Below are 18,988 nucleotides of genomic sequence, written 5' to 3' on the forward strand. Positions count from 1 at the left end.
CAACTGCCTAAGCTAGGAAGATGGCTCCGTGTTTAAGGCACCCAGGACTCAAGCACGAGGACAAGAGTCTGGATTCCCAGAACCAGGTACCAGGTAGGTATGGTAGCTGCCTATTATAATTCCAGTACTTAGAAGGTAAAGACAGGGTCCCTGAAGCCAGCTCACTAGCCTGACAAGTTTCATCAGCAAGCTTTGGGTTCAACAAGAGACACTGGCTCTATTCAACAAATAAGGTAGAAAAATCAATTGCAACATCATCCACATACACACAAACATGCACACATGCATGGGGTAATTATGCATTTTTCATCTCTAATCATTGTTGTGTGGTAATTTCCTCCAAAATAAAATGCTCCATCTTTGAAGGAAGTTGGTAAGACTCAGGAAGTTGTTAAGGGATGCCCCTTGAGACCCAGACAGTAAACAACTCAGCTGTTTCACAAGTACCAGACACTGGCCAACTCACTACACCTGCTTATCCCAAGCTCATATAAGCAGTAAGAATACATTTTTAATATATATGGGTGTTCGGTGTGAATGTTTGCTTGTGAACCTCCTGGGTCCCTGGTGCCCAAGGAGGCTACAAGAGTGTGTCAGATTTCCTGAAACTGAAGTTTTGCAGACAGTTGTTGTAAGTTGTCATATAAGTGTTGGAAATCAAAACTCAGGTCCTCTGTAAGAATAGCAAGAGCTCTTACTAAGCCATCTCTCTAGCACTGTCTCTCTCCAAGGCCATACTGCCTGGAAGACACATGCTCTGACTGTGCTAACTACAAGCAGCATGGTACATTCCTTATTTCCAGTTCCGTGGGTTACCAGCCACCCATCCTAGGATAAGCTTTTGGTGATAAAGCTGCCTGGGAGCATTTCTGCTCTTCTAAGTAGCCCTTCCTCCATACTTTAAATACATCAGTGTGAAGGTTAGCATGTTTGAATACTTGGTCATTAGGGAGTGGTGCTACTTGACAGGGAACAAGTGTGGCCTTGCTGGAGTAGGTGCAGCCTTGTTGGAAGAACTAAGTCAACACGGTATGGGGATGGACTTTGGAGTTTCAAAAGCTCCCACCAGGCCCAGTGTCTGTCTCTTCCTTGCTGCCTGTGGATGATGACATACAACTTTCAGTTCCTTCTCCAGCACTGTCTGCCTGCTGCCACCATGCTAATAATGGATAAACTTCTAAACCAGTGTTTCTCAACTTGTGAGTTGAGAACCCTAGGGGACTACACATCCTTTCACAAGGGTCGGGTCACCTAAGACCATCAGAAACAGATGTTTACATTACAACTCCTAACAGGAGCAAAATTACAGTTATGAAGCAGAAAGAAAAATAATTTTTACTGTTGGGAATCAGTATAACATGAGAAACTGTATTAAAGGGTCACAGCACTAGAAAGGTTGAGAACTACTGCCTAAAGTATAAGCAAGCCCTAAACAGTTTCCTTTATAGGAGTTGCCACAGGCATGGTGTCTCTTCACAGCAGCAGACTACCAACCAGTATATGTAAACTGAGCCAGTGCTCACCAAGCTGAGCTTTGGTAGTAGTATCCTTTACTTTGGTCTGACATTGTTTCCTAATTAAGCATGACGAGGTTCATTCACGTCTCCCTAGGAATAGTACCAGACTTTTTTATCCTCACACCTTACCATTAGTGTAAGAAAAAAAATTGAAGGTGAATACCTGAACATACAGTCTAAGTTTTAGGAGACACAAAAGTTAGGGATATCACCTATTTTCTTGTGCAGACAGTAATTTCATACAAGTTCACAATTATAAAAAACAGTATAATAATGCGCTATGACAGACATACATAAAATTGCTACATACATACATACAATTGTCTAGCTGCCCTGTAAACTAGGAGAGTAGTGTATTCCCTTCATCTATACTTCTGTAAGTAAGTGATTCAAGAGAACAAGGCTTGAATCAGGAGTCAGGTATCTACTGTTCTGACGATGTACTAATAATGCCATTGAAAGCAATGATGAATGGAACTGATGACAACCTAACAGCAATCCAGATGAACAGTAAATTGCACTAACAGTACAATCAGAAACTCAGGTTTGTTTTCTTTTGTATGTATGTATGTATGTATGTATGTATTTATTATATGTAAGTACACTGTAGCTGACTTCAGACACACCAGAAGAGGGAGTCAGATCTCGTTACGGATGGTTGTGAGCCACCATGTGGTTGCTGGGATTTGAACTCTGGACCTTCAGAAGAGCAGTCGGGTGCTCTTACCCACTGAGCCATCTCACCAGCCCTTGTTTTGTTTTTAAATCTAGGGCTGGATATGTGGTAGATGGCCAGGGCTTGATCCCTGCATAAATTGGGCATGGTGATGTAAGACTATAACCCCAACAGTTGGGAAATGGAGACAGAAGATCAGGAATTCAAGGGGGGGGGCTACATAAGATAACCCACCCCTCCCTTTTCATTTTAATAACCACAACAAGGTTGAGAGCAGTTAAAAGGTCCCAAAGTGGTGTCACAGATTGTGATCTCAGCTATTCAAGAGGCGGAGGCTAGAAGATCACTGGAACCCAGTTCCAGATTAGCATATCTCAACATAAAATTTCCTGAAGACATCAAAGAGGAAGATCCACAATTAGCAAAATTAATTTATTTCAAAAGACTTTAGATGTTAAATAGAAACTTGACAACAGAGATTTTAGTGCTAATACACAGAAGCCACAAAAAGATCAAGTGATTTAGAACTATGGCACAAAGCCATTAGGAAAGAGTCCTAACTATAGGCTGGCCCTTAAAAAGATGAGCATAGGAAAAAAAAAAAAAATCGAAAAGGTCAAAGACTTAAGTAAAGCCAGTACAAGAAGAAAAAAAAAGTAAATAAAGGGAATTTCTCATACTCAGTAATGTTGGAATGGTGGGCCACAGAATCCTATGTCATGGCAAGCTGCCTTATGAATTTTAGTTTTCTGCAGCATGGCCAAACACTAGTCACTTGTGCCAGGAACACCAGTCAGAAGTAACAACTGTTCCTCTAGACACTGCTAAATGAACTGCCACCAGTTAAGAACCAGTGCAATCCTTAATCCCTTCTGCTGAGGACTACATCGAAAAATAAAACTAGGAAACCCAGAACCACCAAATGAAATCTCACAGTGAGACATAAAATAACATATAGGTGAAAAGACAAATTCTAAAGTGTAGATGGTTCATTTAAAATACTCTAGCACTGTGACTTTTAATAACATCCACCTTCATCTTCCTGTGGCGCCCTTGCATCACAAGGGGTCAAAGGGGTCACTATGACACTAAATTCCTTCTCCTTTAAGTTGCTTTTATGAGGATATTTTATCACAGCACAGAGGTCACCAAGACAAGCAGCACATGAAAGGTATGTGTAGGTTGAACATAATAAATATTAAGGAACTTGAGTATCCAGAATTTGTCATCAACGGGGCTCCTATAACAAAACCTTGAAGCCGGCCGTGGTGGCGCACACCTTTAATCCCAGCACTTGGGAGGCAGAGGCAGGTGGATTTCTGAGTTCGAGGCCAGCCTGGTCTACAAAGTGAGTTCAGGAACAGCCAGGGCTACACAGAGAAACCCTGTCTCGAACCCCCCCCCCCAAAAAAAAACCTTGAAGGCAAAGGATGACTATCAGTTTTCACATTCAAAGAGTTTAAGGGTAAGTGAAAGCAGCCACACTAAGAGTTGACAAGACATATATACATCAAAGCACAATATAATGTGCATAATCTTGAAACCCTACAAAAAGCACTACAATATTTCATTGATTAAACATACCAGAGACGTATAAAAGGCACTGTCATAAGAGTAACAGGAAGAAGACACCTTCAAAATCCAGAGATGATGATTTTTAACTTTATGCATCTTTAAACACTGAAAGCAGAATTAGTCAGTTTACTGTCCAGAATTCACTTGCTCAATAAAATCAAGTGAACAAGGATGTCATAGTGCCTAGAAAAATGAAATTATTAAGAGCACCTCCATTATAAAAATTGTCATCTCAGTTGTAAGATAAAGATTCCTATGACATGGAATTTAAAACCTATAGGCAATCAATTTGGAATAAACAATCAAGAATGGCTCTCTCTGGTTCAGCAAGGTATGTAACAGGTGAAGGAGCTTGCTGCCAAGCCTGATGACCGGAGTTCAATCCCTGGACCTACAAGGCAGAAGAAATAAGCCCCTGCAAGTTATCCTCTGATTCCTACATGAGCACCACTACACATTATGTCCATCACATAATTTAACTTTAAAAATGCGTCTTCATTGCTAGGCATGGAGGTCCCTGACTATAATCCTAGCAAGGCAGTCTTGTCTCAAGCATGTATAATGGGCCTGCTTGGACCAGCCGTTCCAAAGGTCACAAAAGCCAAGGAATGATGCAGAGCAGCTTGTACATATGACACTGACTAAAAGTGGTCAACCATGGCTCCTACTTAAATTCTTTTTATATTTTATCAGACAGAGGCATGTTTCACCTCAAGATTAATGTGTTAAAAGAATGTAGGATAATCTAACAGGAATGACTATACTTTAATGCAGTGTTTCTCAACCGGTGGGTCATAACGCTTGGTGGAAAGGGTGTCAAATGAACCTTTCATAGGGATTGCCTAAAATATTTACATTACAATTCATAACAGTAGCAAGATTACAGTCATGAAGTACCAATGAGAGTAACTTCATGTCTGAGTGTTACCACATGAGGAAGTCTAGTCAAGGATCTGGAAGGCTGAAACCACTGCTTTAAGGAGACGTGTGCTCCCCTCTTCAGCTGTCAGACTACTGACATTTGCTGCTCTCGTGGAGGGGTGGGATTAGGTTTGCTCCACTCACACTGTGGTTGACAACCATTTGTAAATCCAATTCCAGGAGATTTGATGGTCTCTTTTGACCTCTAGGAGCACCAGGTATGCACGTGGTGCAGGTATATATACATACATGTAGGCTAAAACTCATACACATAAATCTTTAAAAGTAATAAAGTTGAAAGAAATATAGGAACTTGGGGATGGGGGGAACATTTTGAGATGACATTAATAATAGTAAAATGGATCAGTTAGAGACTGTTTTATAGTTTGTTTTTCAAGACAGGGTTTCTCTGTGTAGTCCTGGCTGTTTATGGAACTCACTCTAGACCAGGCTGACCTTGAACTCAAAGAGATCAGATAGTCTCTGCCTCCCAAGTGCTGCAATTAAAGGTGTGTGCCACTCCCACCCAGCAAAATAGCCTTTTGTTGAACTCTTAACATACTATCACATAGTAGGTAACTTCAAGAGTCTCTGCCCTAGAAATACCTTCAGAGGCACTTTAAGCATTCCCTTTTGTTAAGGAGAAGAAAATTCTCAGTAATGATTCCCAACTCATTTATATTTCTTTATTTAAAGATAAAGACAATATGTCAAATGGCAAATCAGTATAGAAAGTAACAACCAAAAAAAAAAAACGTTATCACTTAGCCAGACGTGGTGGTACATGCCAGCACTCGGGGGCTTAGGCAGGTGGATTTCTGAATTCAGGGCCAGACTGGTCTAGAGTGAGTTCCAGGACAGCCAGGGCTACACAGAGAAACCCTGTCTCAAAAAAACAAAAACAAAAACAAAAACAAAAACAAAAACAAAACAAAAAAACCAAAAGGCCAGGCGGTGGTGGCCCATGCCTTTAATCCAAGCACTTGGGAGGCAGAGGCAGGCGGATTTCTGAGTTCGAGGCCAGCCTGGTCTACAGAGTGAGTTCCAGGACAGCCAGGGCTATACAGAGAAACCCTGTCCCGGGAAACAAACAAACAAACAAACATATATCACTTAGCTTTGTCCAACTCTAGTGAGATTTCCTTTTATAGTACTTGATGAGGGAAAGACATTTATGTACTTCACATTCCCAAGTCTGACTCCACCAGGATTTCTAGTGCACTCACCCTTATTTTCACTCTTCAGTGCTTCACCAACAACTCCCTTACTGTCCAATTTGATGGCCTCACTTCCTGTTTCTTTTTTAAAACTGAAGCATTAGGGAAGAAATACCCAGCTTTCTCTTGCATACCTCCTGATGAACAATCTATATGCTCACCTATGCACAAGAGTGAGCATTCTCCCCCTCTTATCACATACGTACATAATACTTCACTGGTCAATCACCCCACCTACCTATTTCTCCCATCTTCATTTTTTTCCTTTACTGTCCTTTCCTAGTTTCCACCTCATTTCTTCATTGTCTTCTCCAGTAAAATTCCTACAGTGAATCTCCCAGTCAGGCTTACAGCTCTATCACTAAATCTAATTTGTCCCTATCAGGATCATCAGCAACCTCCATGTTGCTATATCTAGTGGTTATTTTTTTTAAGGTTGCATTTATATAAGTACACTGTAGATGTCTTCAGACACACCAGAAGAGGGCATCAGGTCCCATTGTAGATGGGTGTGAGCCACCATGTGGTTGCTAGGAATTGAATTAAGGATCTCTGGAAGAGCATCTCTCCAGGCCTCAGTAGTTATTCAAACACCTCAACTTCCCTGTTCTACAAGGAGCATTCGGACAGGTTACCATTCTTCCTCATTTTCAAATGTTCAATGCTGCAGCATTCAGGAGCACAGCCTACCTCTTCTTTATGAACAGATAATGGTTTCACCCAGCACAGTTTTTATACCTAGGTATGTCAATTAGACCTTATTTCTGAGACTCATCCATTCAACCACGTACTTCTTCCATTTTGCTAAAAATGTCCAACACCAAACTGATGTTTCCCATCAATAGTTCCTGCCAGAATTTTCTTCTCCCTGTGATGAAATCCCTAATTCACTACTGACTCCTTTCCCCCATCATATCTTCCTGTCAAAAAAATCTATTTATACCTTTGAAACATATAAAGAAAAAAAAAACTGGCTTATAACTCACCTTATAGCTCAGGCTGGCCTTGAACTCACAGAAATGCCCTAGTCTCTATGCCTTACAGGTATGTACTACCATGCCTGTGCCACAGTTATATTCTGCCTCTGAAAGGTGGAACAGAAAGGAAACTGAAAGAGAAACCAGTTGAAGCACAGTCAGCCTTATGGCAGCACCCCAAGAAACAGCTCTACCAACTACAATGGCTTCGTAGCCCACAGGTGCCTTATCCTCCTACCCAAAGCCTGATTCGTTGCTAACTCAACATCCTTGCAAAAAAAAAAAATATATATCTTTTTCCTCTTTTATTTCCTTTTGGATTTAAGTCAATCAAAATAAAAGTCTTTAAACTTATTATGGTACTGTCTAAAAACCCATATACTCTTTTAGGATAACATTTAGAATGCTTCTGTTTCAACCAGAAATGGCAGGTGGAGGGTCTCTTCTGACTTTCCCATCACAATTTAAAATTTTATCTTATAGTTTAATACTAAAAATGTTGTGGGACTAGTACATTAACTCAAGCTCTTTGTAAACACTCCCAAATGAGCCATTTAAACATCCACCCTAGCAGATTACCTAACTTAAAGGTTCACCTTAGCATTCAGAGAATCTGAGCTTTAATATATAGCACTCTGTACAATCTTCAATTTGTCACAAATTAAGATTTTTCCCATAAACCCTATTAACCTGAAACAGCACACATATTTTGAAGATCCCTAAACGACAAACAGCCTAATAAAATGCTTTCTTTTATAAGAGTGGCCATGGTCATGGTGATTCTTCACAGCAATGGAAACCCTAACTAAGACAAGCCATTGTTGAGTTGTTATAATTATGTCCAAATTATAAAATAAATATTTCACGCCTTTAATCCCAGCACTTGGGAGGCAAAGGCAGGAGGATTTCTGAGTTCGAGGCCATACTGGTCTACAAAGTGAGTTCCAGGACAGCCAGGGCTATACAGAGAAACCCTGTTTCGAAAACCAAAAAACAAACAAACAAACAAACCACACACACACAAACAAAAGAAAAAGTTCACAAATGTTAAAGATAATTTCTTTTTTTTTGGGGGGGGGGAGGGGAGGCGGGGGCGTTCGAGACAGGGTTTCTCTGTGTGACCCTAGCTGTCCTGGAACACATTCTGTAGACCAGGATGACTTGAACTCAGAAATCCACCTGCCTCTGCCTCCCAAGTGCTGGGATTAAAGGCGGGTATCACACTGCCCGGCTTAAAGTTAATTTCGATTTTACATTTTCCCCTGTTGTGTGTATACTTTTAGAATGCTAGGCTAATGCAGACAAGATGATACTGACTCACCGAGCATCTATCTCCCAAGTCCCCTAAGGTACCAACCAACCTGGTCTTCACAGTGCTTGAGGATGGAGAAAACTGAAGACATCTGACATCTGAAGTTGTGTTCTGACCTACATACACCATACACAACACAGACACACACACCTCCCTACATACATGCTGTACTATTGGCATGCATGCCATTTCTTTAAAGTAGAAATGCAAAGCAAATCAGTAGTCATTTGTTGACTTCATTCTGGTCCCAACTGGTCCTAGACTCATCTAATAAACTATGTGAAACACTTCTCTTAAAAATTATGCAAAACATTTCTCTTAAAGAACTACATTTTCAGTCAGGCCCAGTGTTACACATCCACATCCAGTTGCTTGAGAGCCAGGGATGGGGGGGGGGGGGGGGTAGGAGAATCAAGGGCTACAAAGCATTTCACATGTACAGGCTGTTGAGTACCTAAGTAGCCACACAGATTATACTCAACAAATTCAAGCCCCTTCTCATAGCTCTTTTAAAGACAGTGGAAGGGACAGCTAAAATGTTTCTGCAACTCAATATACACTTGCAAGGAAGTCATCTTCAACAACGCACCCACACTCCTATTTAATCAGTAAACCTGAGGTTCAGTCACTGCACAAATTTGTGACAAGTATCAACTCAATTATGAGATCTTACAATAGTCACAATTTGAAGCCTTTAAACTTCAATGCGCTGACTTGACGAGATGGCTAGTTAAGGACATCTGCATGGGACCTTCATGATTAGGTTAGAGCCTAGAGACATGAGAAGCTGACATTTTCTGAAGTGTTATTAAATACTGACAAGGCAGACAACAAAGTTCCACCACCACAGGACCTCAGATTTCAGTCTAAGAAACTGGGAAAAAAGACCTGCTTATTAATCCATGCAGCCTCTATGTTGTTACATCAGCTCAAGCTAAAATAGTTAAGTCTTCATTTTAAAGGACCAATGATACAAAAGCATGATCCCAGCTTGGTGTGGTGGTGGCAGGCCTATAATCACAACAATGGAGAGACAGCAGCAAAAGTGTAACAGGTTCTAGGCCAGCCTCTCATAAGCCTAACAGGTGCAAGGACTGCTGGGGAACAAGTCAGGCTCTGCCAACTCAGTTACAGAGCCATGAGTAAAAACAAACTACAACACGTGAATCATGGAAGTTTCTATGAAGAAATACAACCACTAAAAATTCTGTATATAGGGCTGTGAGATGGCTCAGTGATTAAGAGCACTGACTGCTCTTCCGAAGGTCCTGCGTTCAAATTCCACAACCACATGGTAACTCGCAACCATCCATAATGAGATCTGATGCCCTTTTTCTGGTGTGTCTGAAGACAGCTACAGTGTACTTACATATAATAAATAAATCTTTAGAAAAAAATCTGTATTTAAAATATTCAGTCATATACTACGGTCTATGGTTTGGTCATCAACAGAATAAGAGAATACAATGAAAATAAAAAATTCCTATTGCCTAGTGTGGTGCCACCGCCATGCCATCAAAATAATGGACTGCAACACACTATAGTCCATATTAGTTTCCCAAGAACTCACTGCACCATATAGCTTAGAACAGTAATGCATATAGTTACTATGGTGTATAATTCTTGGTAAGAACATGTGACTCACTGGCCTACATACATTTTATTGCTAGAGAATGTCTCTAGCTAAAGCTAGTCTAGTTAAAGTTGACTATGTAACAGCGAACTGTATGGTGCCAGCTGCAGACTCAGACACCAGGAGGCTTACTGACTGACCTCCACCACCTATGTTTGTTAAGTGCAATCTCCGATGTTTGCAAATAGTATCAACTCCCAACAAGTGCCTTTAATCCCAGAACTCAGGAGGCAGAGGCAGGCAGATCTCTATAGGTTTAGAGTCTAGTCTAGTAGTCTATAGAGAAAGTACCAAGACAGTCAAGACTACACAGAGAGACCTTGCCTCAGGGAGAAAAAAGGAAACCCTAAAATATTGTCAAGATACATTTTTTTAAGTTTTAAAAAAGATTTATTTTATCAGTATGAATGCTTAGTCTGCATTATGTACCACGTGCACACAATGCAGTGCCCATGGAGGTGAGAAGACGTAAGCTCCCCGGGAACTAGTTACACAGATGACTTTTGAGGGGTGTGGGTACTAGGAATTGAACACAAGACCTCTTCAAGAATAAATGATCTTAACCACTGAACCATCTCTCCAGAACCATTAACAATGTTTTTAAAGTTGCCGCACTTGGGCTGTGCCAGTGATTTCAATCATATCCAGAGTGAGTGAGACAGGAAGACCACAGACCACAGAAAATACAAGAAAGTCAAGCAACAAGGAAATTATGAGCCTACCAAACTAACAGGAGGAAAGACCAAAAAATACCAAAATCCAAGACAACAGCACCGTGAACTATCATGGAGTCATCAACAGTACCTACTCACGGACTCAGTCAATACCTTCAAATATAGTCCAGGCACAGTAGCACAAACCTCTAATCCTAACATTACAAAGGTGGAAGCAGGAAAATCAATCAGGAGTTCAAGGCCATCCTTGCATATACACAAAGTTCAAAGCCAGTTTGAGCTACAAGATACTGTCTCTAAAGAGAAAAATGTTCAAAAGTGTACCCACATTCAAGATTGTTTTATCAAGAAATGCTGTTTTTGTAAAACCCCTAAAAAGTTAGACCAGACTCCATGCCCAGAACTGGTAGAAAATGTGGTAATCTCAGAAATAACTGCTAATCACTGTGGAAAGATCCCTAAAATACAACCATAATTTAAAAAAAAAAAAAAAACTGTAAAAACAAATTCCCTTTACCATGCAAAGCTTAAGAGACAATGTGATAATGGTTGAAAGGAAGCCACCTTACCTTCTTTTTATAGACACAACAGAGCAAAACCTACACCAGTATCAGTGAAACCTCTCATATCCCTCATATTTCAAATGCTTCCACAATGTATGTCTTCTTCATATAAGAAAAAAAACTAGGTTTATGTATTACAAAGTAAAATAGCATGTATCTCGGTCTAATCATCAATGTCATATCAAATTTATGCCTCTGCAAAAACTGTATTTACACAATTTGTTCAGGCTTTGAAGTTACTAGAAATGACAAAATAAAGATGTTAAGAGCACGTGGGTCACCTATTTTACTGCCAAATAGTGTTCAAGCATCACCACACACAACCTTCCAATTCCTGCCCAAACACCTATCCTATCCACAGGGCTCAGCCATCAGGCCATGTGCTATATGTACCACGAAGGAAGAAGAGATGTGTAGGAATATGAAGTCAATTTAGGTAAACAATGACAATCTCAAATAATAATTCTACTGGTGGGTTTAAATAAGACTGCTGAAGAGGAGAGAGAAGATGTTATACAAGTGAACACAGCACACGCAGTGCATCAAGGAATGAGCCTTGCATTGCTTTTCATCTGTACATATGATTGTAAGCCTAGCCCCATTTTAAACAGAATATATCACAGAAAACAGTCACAAAGACTAAGGCAGGATATGCAGAGGAAATATTTGATGGCTTATACAAAACATGTTCATGAAATCTGTCTTTCTTGAGGTTTGGTAAGAGACAGTTAACAACCCAAAGCAGAAGTTCCTGTATGAGCCAGGCATATGCCTTTAATCTATAGTTTCTTTCATAAAAAAGAAACACAACAAAAACTGAGGCTAGTAAGATGGAACACAATCTGATGACCTGAGTTTGATTCTGGGGCCACATGGTAAAAGTATTATAACTGATTCTTGCAAGGTGTCCTCTGAATTCCACACTTAAAAGTGTGATATAGCCAGGTGTGGTGGCGCACACCTTTAATCCCAGCACTTGGGAGGCAGAGGCAGGCGGATCTGAGTTCAAGGTCAGCCTGGTCTACAGAGTGAGTTCCAGGACAGCCAGGGCTACACAGAGAAACCCTGTCTCGAAAAAAACAAAAAAAACAAAAAAAAATTAAGACTAAAAAAAAAATCAATATGCTCCAGCATTACATGATTACTAAGTTAAAAGTACTACAAACAAAATATTCCCTACCTCAAAATGTATCAAAGCCTCACACTGCAATAATGCAGCTCTTCCTAGTGACTAGTAACTACTTCTAAGTTACCTAACTTTATATCCTTCCTGAAGCATCAAATATATAAACATAAGGAGGGTCAGACAGGACTGCCAGCTGGAGCCAACCTACACTACAAAGCAAGTTCCAGGCTAACTTGGACAATTGCTAGACCACCTCCAATTCCCATCACAGCCACCACTGCAAACTGTATCACAGCTATTATTTATTTAGCACCAAGTAGTGGTCTAAGTTTTTGCATATTATTTCCATATTGTTTGAGGTACTTGCCTTATTTTAACTGGCTGCTATGTAACAGCTTCCTCCGTGATCAAAAAACATTCCATCCCGCAGGCAAGCCCTTTAAGCAGAGGTAAACAAAGCAAGAAGTCCCTGAAGCTGACCAGATTCACTAGGGCACTCCCAGACAGAGTAAACAATAAAGCTGAGAATGAATTCCTCTCAGGGAAGAGAAGCTGAGCTTCACAGAAGATTCTCAGAGAAGCTGAGCTTCAAAGAAGAGACCAGGAAGAAGCTGGAAGAACCAGAAGCTGATGCGAAGTGTTTAGAGCAAAGGAAAGGAAAGGAAAGGAAAGGAAAGGAAAGGAAAAGGAAAAGGAAAAGGAAAAGGAAAGGAAAGGAAAGGACACTCCAAGCTGTTGTGCTGCCTGCAGGCTGTGCAGTGTGCTTCAGGTTTATCAGATTTTGTGAGCTGTCACCCACGCTGGGGTGGACTGTGGTAATAATGCAGCTGTCTTTGAGTCATTCTGTTCCTAAGTAACCCCAAGAAAACTCACTGGTTCACCAAGTGGGACTTTGGTGGTATCCGTAGTTTTGGTCTGTTGTGAGATCCCTATGGGGGTGAGTATATTGTTCCCCAGGAAAAGTTTTGTCACACAACACTGGTCTAGCAAGGATTTAAGTTTACCTTTAAAAAAAAAAAAAAAAAAGAAAGAAAGAGAAGAGAAGAGAAGAGAAGAGAAGAGAAGAGAAGAGAAGAGAAATCAAAAAGAATGTCATTGTCAGCTTTGTCTCTCAAAACCCTGTCAGGCAGACTAGACAGCAAAATAAAAAGCCCAACAAATTGTGCACCTCTGGGACCTACCTGTACAAAACGAAACAAGAGAACAGTGGTAGAGGTCAAGGCTCTGAACTAAGAATCCTCCCTCCCTCCCTCCCTCCCTCCCTGCCCCCCTCTTCCCTCCATTGGCTCTCGCCCCCCCCCCCCACGAACATCAGTTTCACTACAAAGACACACACACACACACAAAAGGTCCAGCAGGTATCACCAGAGCCATGGCAGCCTGACTTGAGAGCCACAGTTACAAATGAAATACTCTTGGCCACTCCACCACTGAGTGAAGAGAAGATCTGAAGGGGCCATTTGTGCTCACTAAGCTCCTAAATGTGGCATTAACAAAGCTCATGTCCAGATACCAACTCCACATAAAGAGACCACTATGGCTACACATGAACCTGCCTGTAAACAGGTAGAGGGAAAGCACTATGAAGTGGGAGCATTTGTTAAAAAATAAAATAACTTTCTCGGGGCTAGAGAGATGCTTCATCAGTTAAGGGTACCTGAATTCATTTCCAAATACCCATAGGCACCTGAAAATCCCCTGAAACTCCAGACGTTCCCTTCTGATCCTGGCAGGCACAGCATTCACACAGTGCAGACATATATTCAGGGAAAACACCCAGGCACACATTTTAATCCCAGTACTCGGCAAGCAGAGGCAGGGGGATCTATGTGAGTTTCAGGCCAGCCTGGTCTATAGAGTGTTTTCCAAGACAACCAGGACTACACAGTGAACCCATCTTGAAAAAACAAAAATAAATTAAATAAACCTTAAAAAAATTAACATTCCTGTTTTATGGAAGTAACACTAGCATCATTTCCATCTTTTCTCCTGTAAAATAGATTCATGTAGTAATTGTGAGAGATACTGAGCCACTCATTCATCTCCAGAACCAGGGAATTTGTTGTGGACAAAAAAAAAAAAAAAAGCCTCACAGTACTGGACTGGGGATATTGCCCAGTGATGAATATCATCTCCAGAACCAGTTAAACAAAGTAATCCCTATCTGGTTCTGCATTGTAACTCAATGGCTGAGCACTGGGCTAACATATACAAGACCCAGGTTTCTTTCACCCCCAACTAGTAAAAAAGCAAGCAGAGACAGGCTACAGGTAGTTTGGAAAATAAAATATTGTTCAAGCTCCACTAAGTGTAATAAAGAATATAAAAACACCACTCATTTTAATACAAACATCTAAATATACACTAGCCAAACAATGTAGTGAGCAGAGAGCTGAATTTCTAGATCAGAGCACATCAACTATAGGCACTGTACTAATCAAACAGATAAGGCAATGTGTATAGACCTGACTGGTAAGATACCCCTCTCCTATACCCCAGACAGGGTTTCTCTGCACTGCCCTGGCTGTCCTGAAACTCACTCTGTAGACCAAGCTGGCCTTGAACTCAAGAGATCTGCCTGCCTCTGCCTTCCCAAAAGTGCTGGGAACAAAGGTGTGAATAGTCAAAGCTAAGATAATCTTTTGTCAAAAAATAAATAAATAAATAAATGTTTTTCTTTTGACGACACAGAAATAGCTCAGTCTAGTTAACAGCTCAAGAGAAAGAAAGGCAATACAGCAATGATACTCTAGGAACTCACTTAGGGACTCCGTTTGAAAAATGGTACCTAGTCATTTTTAGGCTTTTCTATAAGTAAAACTAGTGACTTGCATTCACTTTGGGTGTTTGCTTGCATGTATAAATGTGAACCATATGTGTGTTCTATGCCCTTGAAGGCCAGAAAAGATCCCCTGGAACTAGAGTTCCAGAGACTTGTGAGCCTACAAGTGCCTGCCAATAATCAAACCTGGGTCCTTTGAAAGAGCAGTCAGATCTCAGCCACTGAGCCATCTCTCCACTCCGGGAGAGGGTTCCCTTAACCCCACCTAAGACATGGTCTCAGAATGTAGCCTTAGCTGTCACAGAATTTTGTAGACCAGGCTGTACCTGAACTGGTAAAAATCTACCTGTCTGTGCCTTTAATCTTCTACTGGGATGAGTTCACCACCATGTCCTGCAAGAATTCCATTTTTTTTTTTTTTTTGGTTTTTCGAGACAGGGTTTCTCTGTATAGCTCTGGCTGTTCTGGAACTCACTTTGTAGACCAGGCTGGCCTCGAACTCAGAAATCCGCCTGCCTCTGCCTCCCGAGTGCTGGGATTAAAGGCGTGCGCCACCACGTCCGGCTAAGAATTCCATTCTTAAAACTGACATGCAAAGAAATATTAAGTGAATGAATTATAGTCACGTTAGTCATATTGGTCTTTTTGAGACAGCGTTTCTCTGTGTAGCCCTGGCTGTCCTCGAACTCACTCTGTAGACCAGGCTGGCCTTGAACTCAGAGATCCGCCTGCCTCTGCCTCCCAAGTGCTGGGATTAAAGGCGCATGCCACCACCGCTCGGCTGGAAGATATATTTTAACAGACCACTGAAAAGGTTCTGCTTGTATAACTACTAAATTATACACTACACCAGATATTTCTAAAATGCAGCTAGTTATTAGAAAGCTAAACTACAACCATAAATGAATCGTGTAAGAAATGAATACTTGTTAATAAAGACAGATCTGAGCATGTTGGGGCATGCATGTAGTAGTGTAGTCCCAGCACTACAGAGATGAAAAAGCAGAAGGACCCTAAGTTCAAAGCCAGTGTGGGTAACTCTCAAAATATTTCTTTTTTCAAGACAGAGTTTTTCTGTGTAGCCCTGGCTGTCCCAGTACTCACTCTGTAGACCAAGCTGGCTTGAACTCAACAAGAGATTTATTTGCCTGCCTTGGCCTCAAGTGCTGGGATTAAAGGCTTCAAGAAAATCTTTAAGGGGGCTGAGAATGTAGTTCAGTGTTATGGCTCTTGTCTTGCACATGAGACACTAGGTCCCAGCTCCAGTGCCCTCTGGTAATCGGTAATAATAGCAAGATGAAGCCGAGGTGGCAGTCACATCTGTAACCCCAGCACTTGGTGGCTGAGGCACGTCTGAGTATCAAGTCAGTCTGGGTTACCTACTGAGTTCCAAACCACCTGAGCTAGGTGAAGGTTACACCTAAAAGGATAAAAACAGCCTGGCTTGGCTACCTATTAAGAAGGCAGGGGCAATACAGATCAGAGTTCAAATCCAGCCTGGTCTAAATAGTTGTGGCTCCAGGCCCTGACTGGACAGTGCTAATGACAGAGAAGCTGTATAATCACTTGCTGAGTGATTATATTATTCAAACTAAGCAGGCAATTCACCAACACTGAACCCAAAACAACCTTTCCTCTCTTTCCTGCTCCTCACCCTACACTACTCAGAGCAGTGTACAAAGATGCGTTATCTTCCAGAGTAACTGAGCCAAACTGTGAGAGCAACTTTTTCCACACAAGCTATAGAATAATAAAACTAGATTCTTCCTTTGGATAAAAAATACAGTGTAAGTTGAGAGCGACTTTTAGAAAAGAGCCTAGGAAGATGTTGGGCATATATGTACGTTAGCTAGCCTAGAAGGTCAGGACAGTGACAACCTCACCATCTGGATTGTGTCAGATAATCACCTTAAGTCCTCAAGGCAATAAATACAAGTTAGACTTCAAACAACTACAAGAATTAGTAAGAAAACAAAAGGCTGGGTATGCAACAGCACAAAAAAAAAAAAAATCCTCAACAAATCCCTCAAACAGTATCAAAGCCACACAATGGAACATTCTTTCCTAAGTTCTTTCCAACTAAAACTAGTAGGTTCTTTGTGCCAAAGCATAGAAATCTAAAAAAAAAACTCTGATAAATTCTTAACAATTGTTATGCAACATGCAGAAAGGATTCTCACCTCTACTGTGAGCTTTAAGGCATCTCAATTTTTTAAATTACATTCATTTATTGATTTGTGTATGAGTCCGAAGACAACTTTTGGGAATCAGCTCTATCATGTGGCACTCCCAGATCAAAGGCAAGCCCTCAGGCCTGCTAGCTAGCCAACACCTTAACCTGTTGGGCTATCTCACCCATCCCCAGGGGTCTCGAATTTGGACAGATCTATTCCGTGACTATACTGAAATCCTCTCTCCCCCACATTCCTGAGCAACTCTGAATGACAGGTAGGCCTGTGACCACGAACCCATGTTTCTACTTACATTGTTTCTCCAGTTTTAGCTACATGACAGAGAAACTGATCCAGTACAGGACAAACTTCCTTTTTCCCTCTCTTCTCAAAATCTAGATAAGAGAAAGAAAAAAAAAGGGTTATCACTACGTCCTCGACAAGAACATTCAAACTTTCTCTACATTTGGAAACAATTATGAAAATCAGACTCAGCTGGGCGCCTGTGGGACAAGCCTTTAATCTCTGCACTTGGGAGGCAGAAGCAGGCGGATTTCTTTGAGTTCCAGGCCAGCCTGGTCTACAGGACGAGTTCCAGGACAGCCAGGGCTACACAGAAAAACTGTGTCAAAACGAATTTTTTTGTTTAAGAAAGAAAATCAGCCTCTCACTCAAAATACCCACATACGTGCACCCTGAATTCCTACCTCCTCGTTACCCTTTTTCACCGGCAGTGCAAATTCTCCTAAAGGGGGCACTCCACCTCACAGACTATCCTTCAGTGTTCCCCAAGTGTGGCGCAGGGGAGCCCCGGCATCCGACCCGAACCCCGACCGCCGCAGCGTGCATCTGAATGAATCCAGCCCCAAGCCACTAAAGCCACCCAACCGAGCCGCCATCCTCCAAATGCTCCCGCATGTCCTAGGGAGTGGGGGTGTTTTCAGAACGCCGGGACCCCGCGGTTCCAAGTTTGGGAAGCAGTGTTCTCGAGCCTGTTGCTTGCCAAGCCGCGGCCCCAGCGTCTGATGAGTGCGAGCCTCCCCAGGCCCGGAGGCCGCCGCCGCCGCCGCCCGACGAGGCCGCGCCGGTGCTAGGCGCTCCCCTCCCCCCCACCCCACGCCCGCAGCCCACACAAAGCCCCGCGCCGGCGACGGCGACAGCGACAGCAAGGGAGGCGCGGGCGGCCTCCGCCCGAGCGCGCGGCCGGCAGCGCGGCGACCCCCACCTTTCAGCGCCTCCTGCAGCCTCTCGACGTCCATGGCGCCGCGCAGTCCCTCGCCGCCGGCACCTCCCTCGGCCGCCGTCCCGGGGGCCGCGGCGCCCGCCCCCGCCCCCCCGGACGCCCGCCCCCGCCCTCGCACACACTCCGCCACACGCCGGCGACCGGGGAGGGGGGTCCCGAAGGGAGCCGGGGCGGGGGGAAGCGAGAGACGGAGCGAGACGGACAGAGCGAGAACCTCCCCGAGCCGCTACCACCAGCCCTCCAACATGGCGCCCGGCACGTCAGCGCGCGCACGCTCCCCACAGCTGTCGTCCTCGCGCCCGCTGCGCGCGCGCGCGCACACCCACACACGCCCAGGAGCGCTCCCGGCCCGCCCAGTGCGCGTGCGCGGCGGAGGCGCGAGGGACCGAAGCGCGAGTTCGGAGCCCGCGGCTGGAGCTGCGCGCTGCGGACGGCGCTGAGCAGAAAGAGTGTATCTGAGGTGTCCACATTGCTTCTCTGAGCCTCCGTTTTCCCATCAGTACACTGAAGGCGCTGGTGCCGACCACTCTTGTGGTCCCTGTGTACTGTTTCTGTCTTCACTAGAGCTCAGAGAATGCAATTTTCAATGTTTGTTTGTTTA

The 18,988-nt window shown here is 42.8% G+C and overlaps 1 protein-coding gene across 1 annotated transcript in view; it reads right to left on the minus strand.

Moving 5' to 3' along the window:
* Ppp4r2 (protein phosphatase 4 regulatory subunit 2) overlaps positions 1 to 18,648 on the minus strand; it is a 37,503-nt gene extending 18,855 nt beyond the window's left edge. Inside the window, exons 1-2 of the mRNA XM_021165494.3 lie at positions 18,370 to 18,648; positions 17,458 to 17,539 (exon numbers count right to left, since the gene is read on the minus strand). Coding sequence (XP_021021153.1) covers positions 17,458 to 17,539; positions 18,370 to 18,403 — 116 coding nt within the window. The 5' untranslated portion in view covers positions 18,404 to 18,648. The remainder of the gene's footprint in view (positions 1 to 17,457; positions 17,540 to 18,369) is intronic.
* Positions 18,649 to 18,988: the final 340 nt, after the last annotated feature.

The sequence above is a fragment of the Mus caroli genome, unplaced genomic scaffold (assembly GCF_978045245.1).
Source record: "Mus caroli unplaced genomic scaffold, Mus_caroli_1 scaffold_7, whole genome shotgun sequence".
NCBI classification, from domain to species: Eukaryota; Metazoa; Chordata; class Mammalia; order Rodentia; family Muridae; genus Mus; species Mus caroli.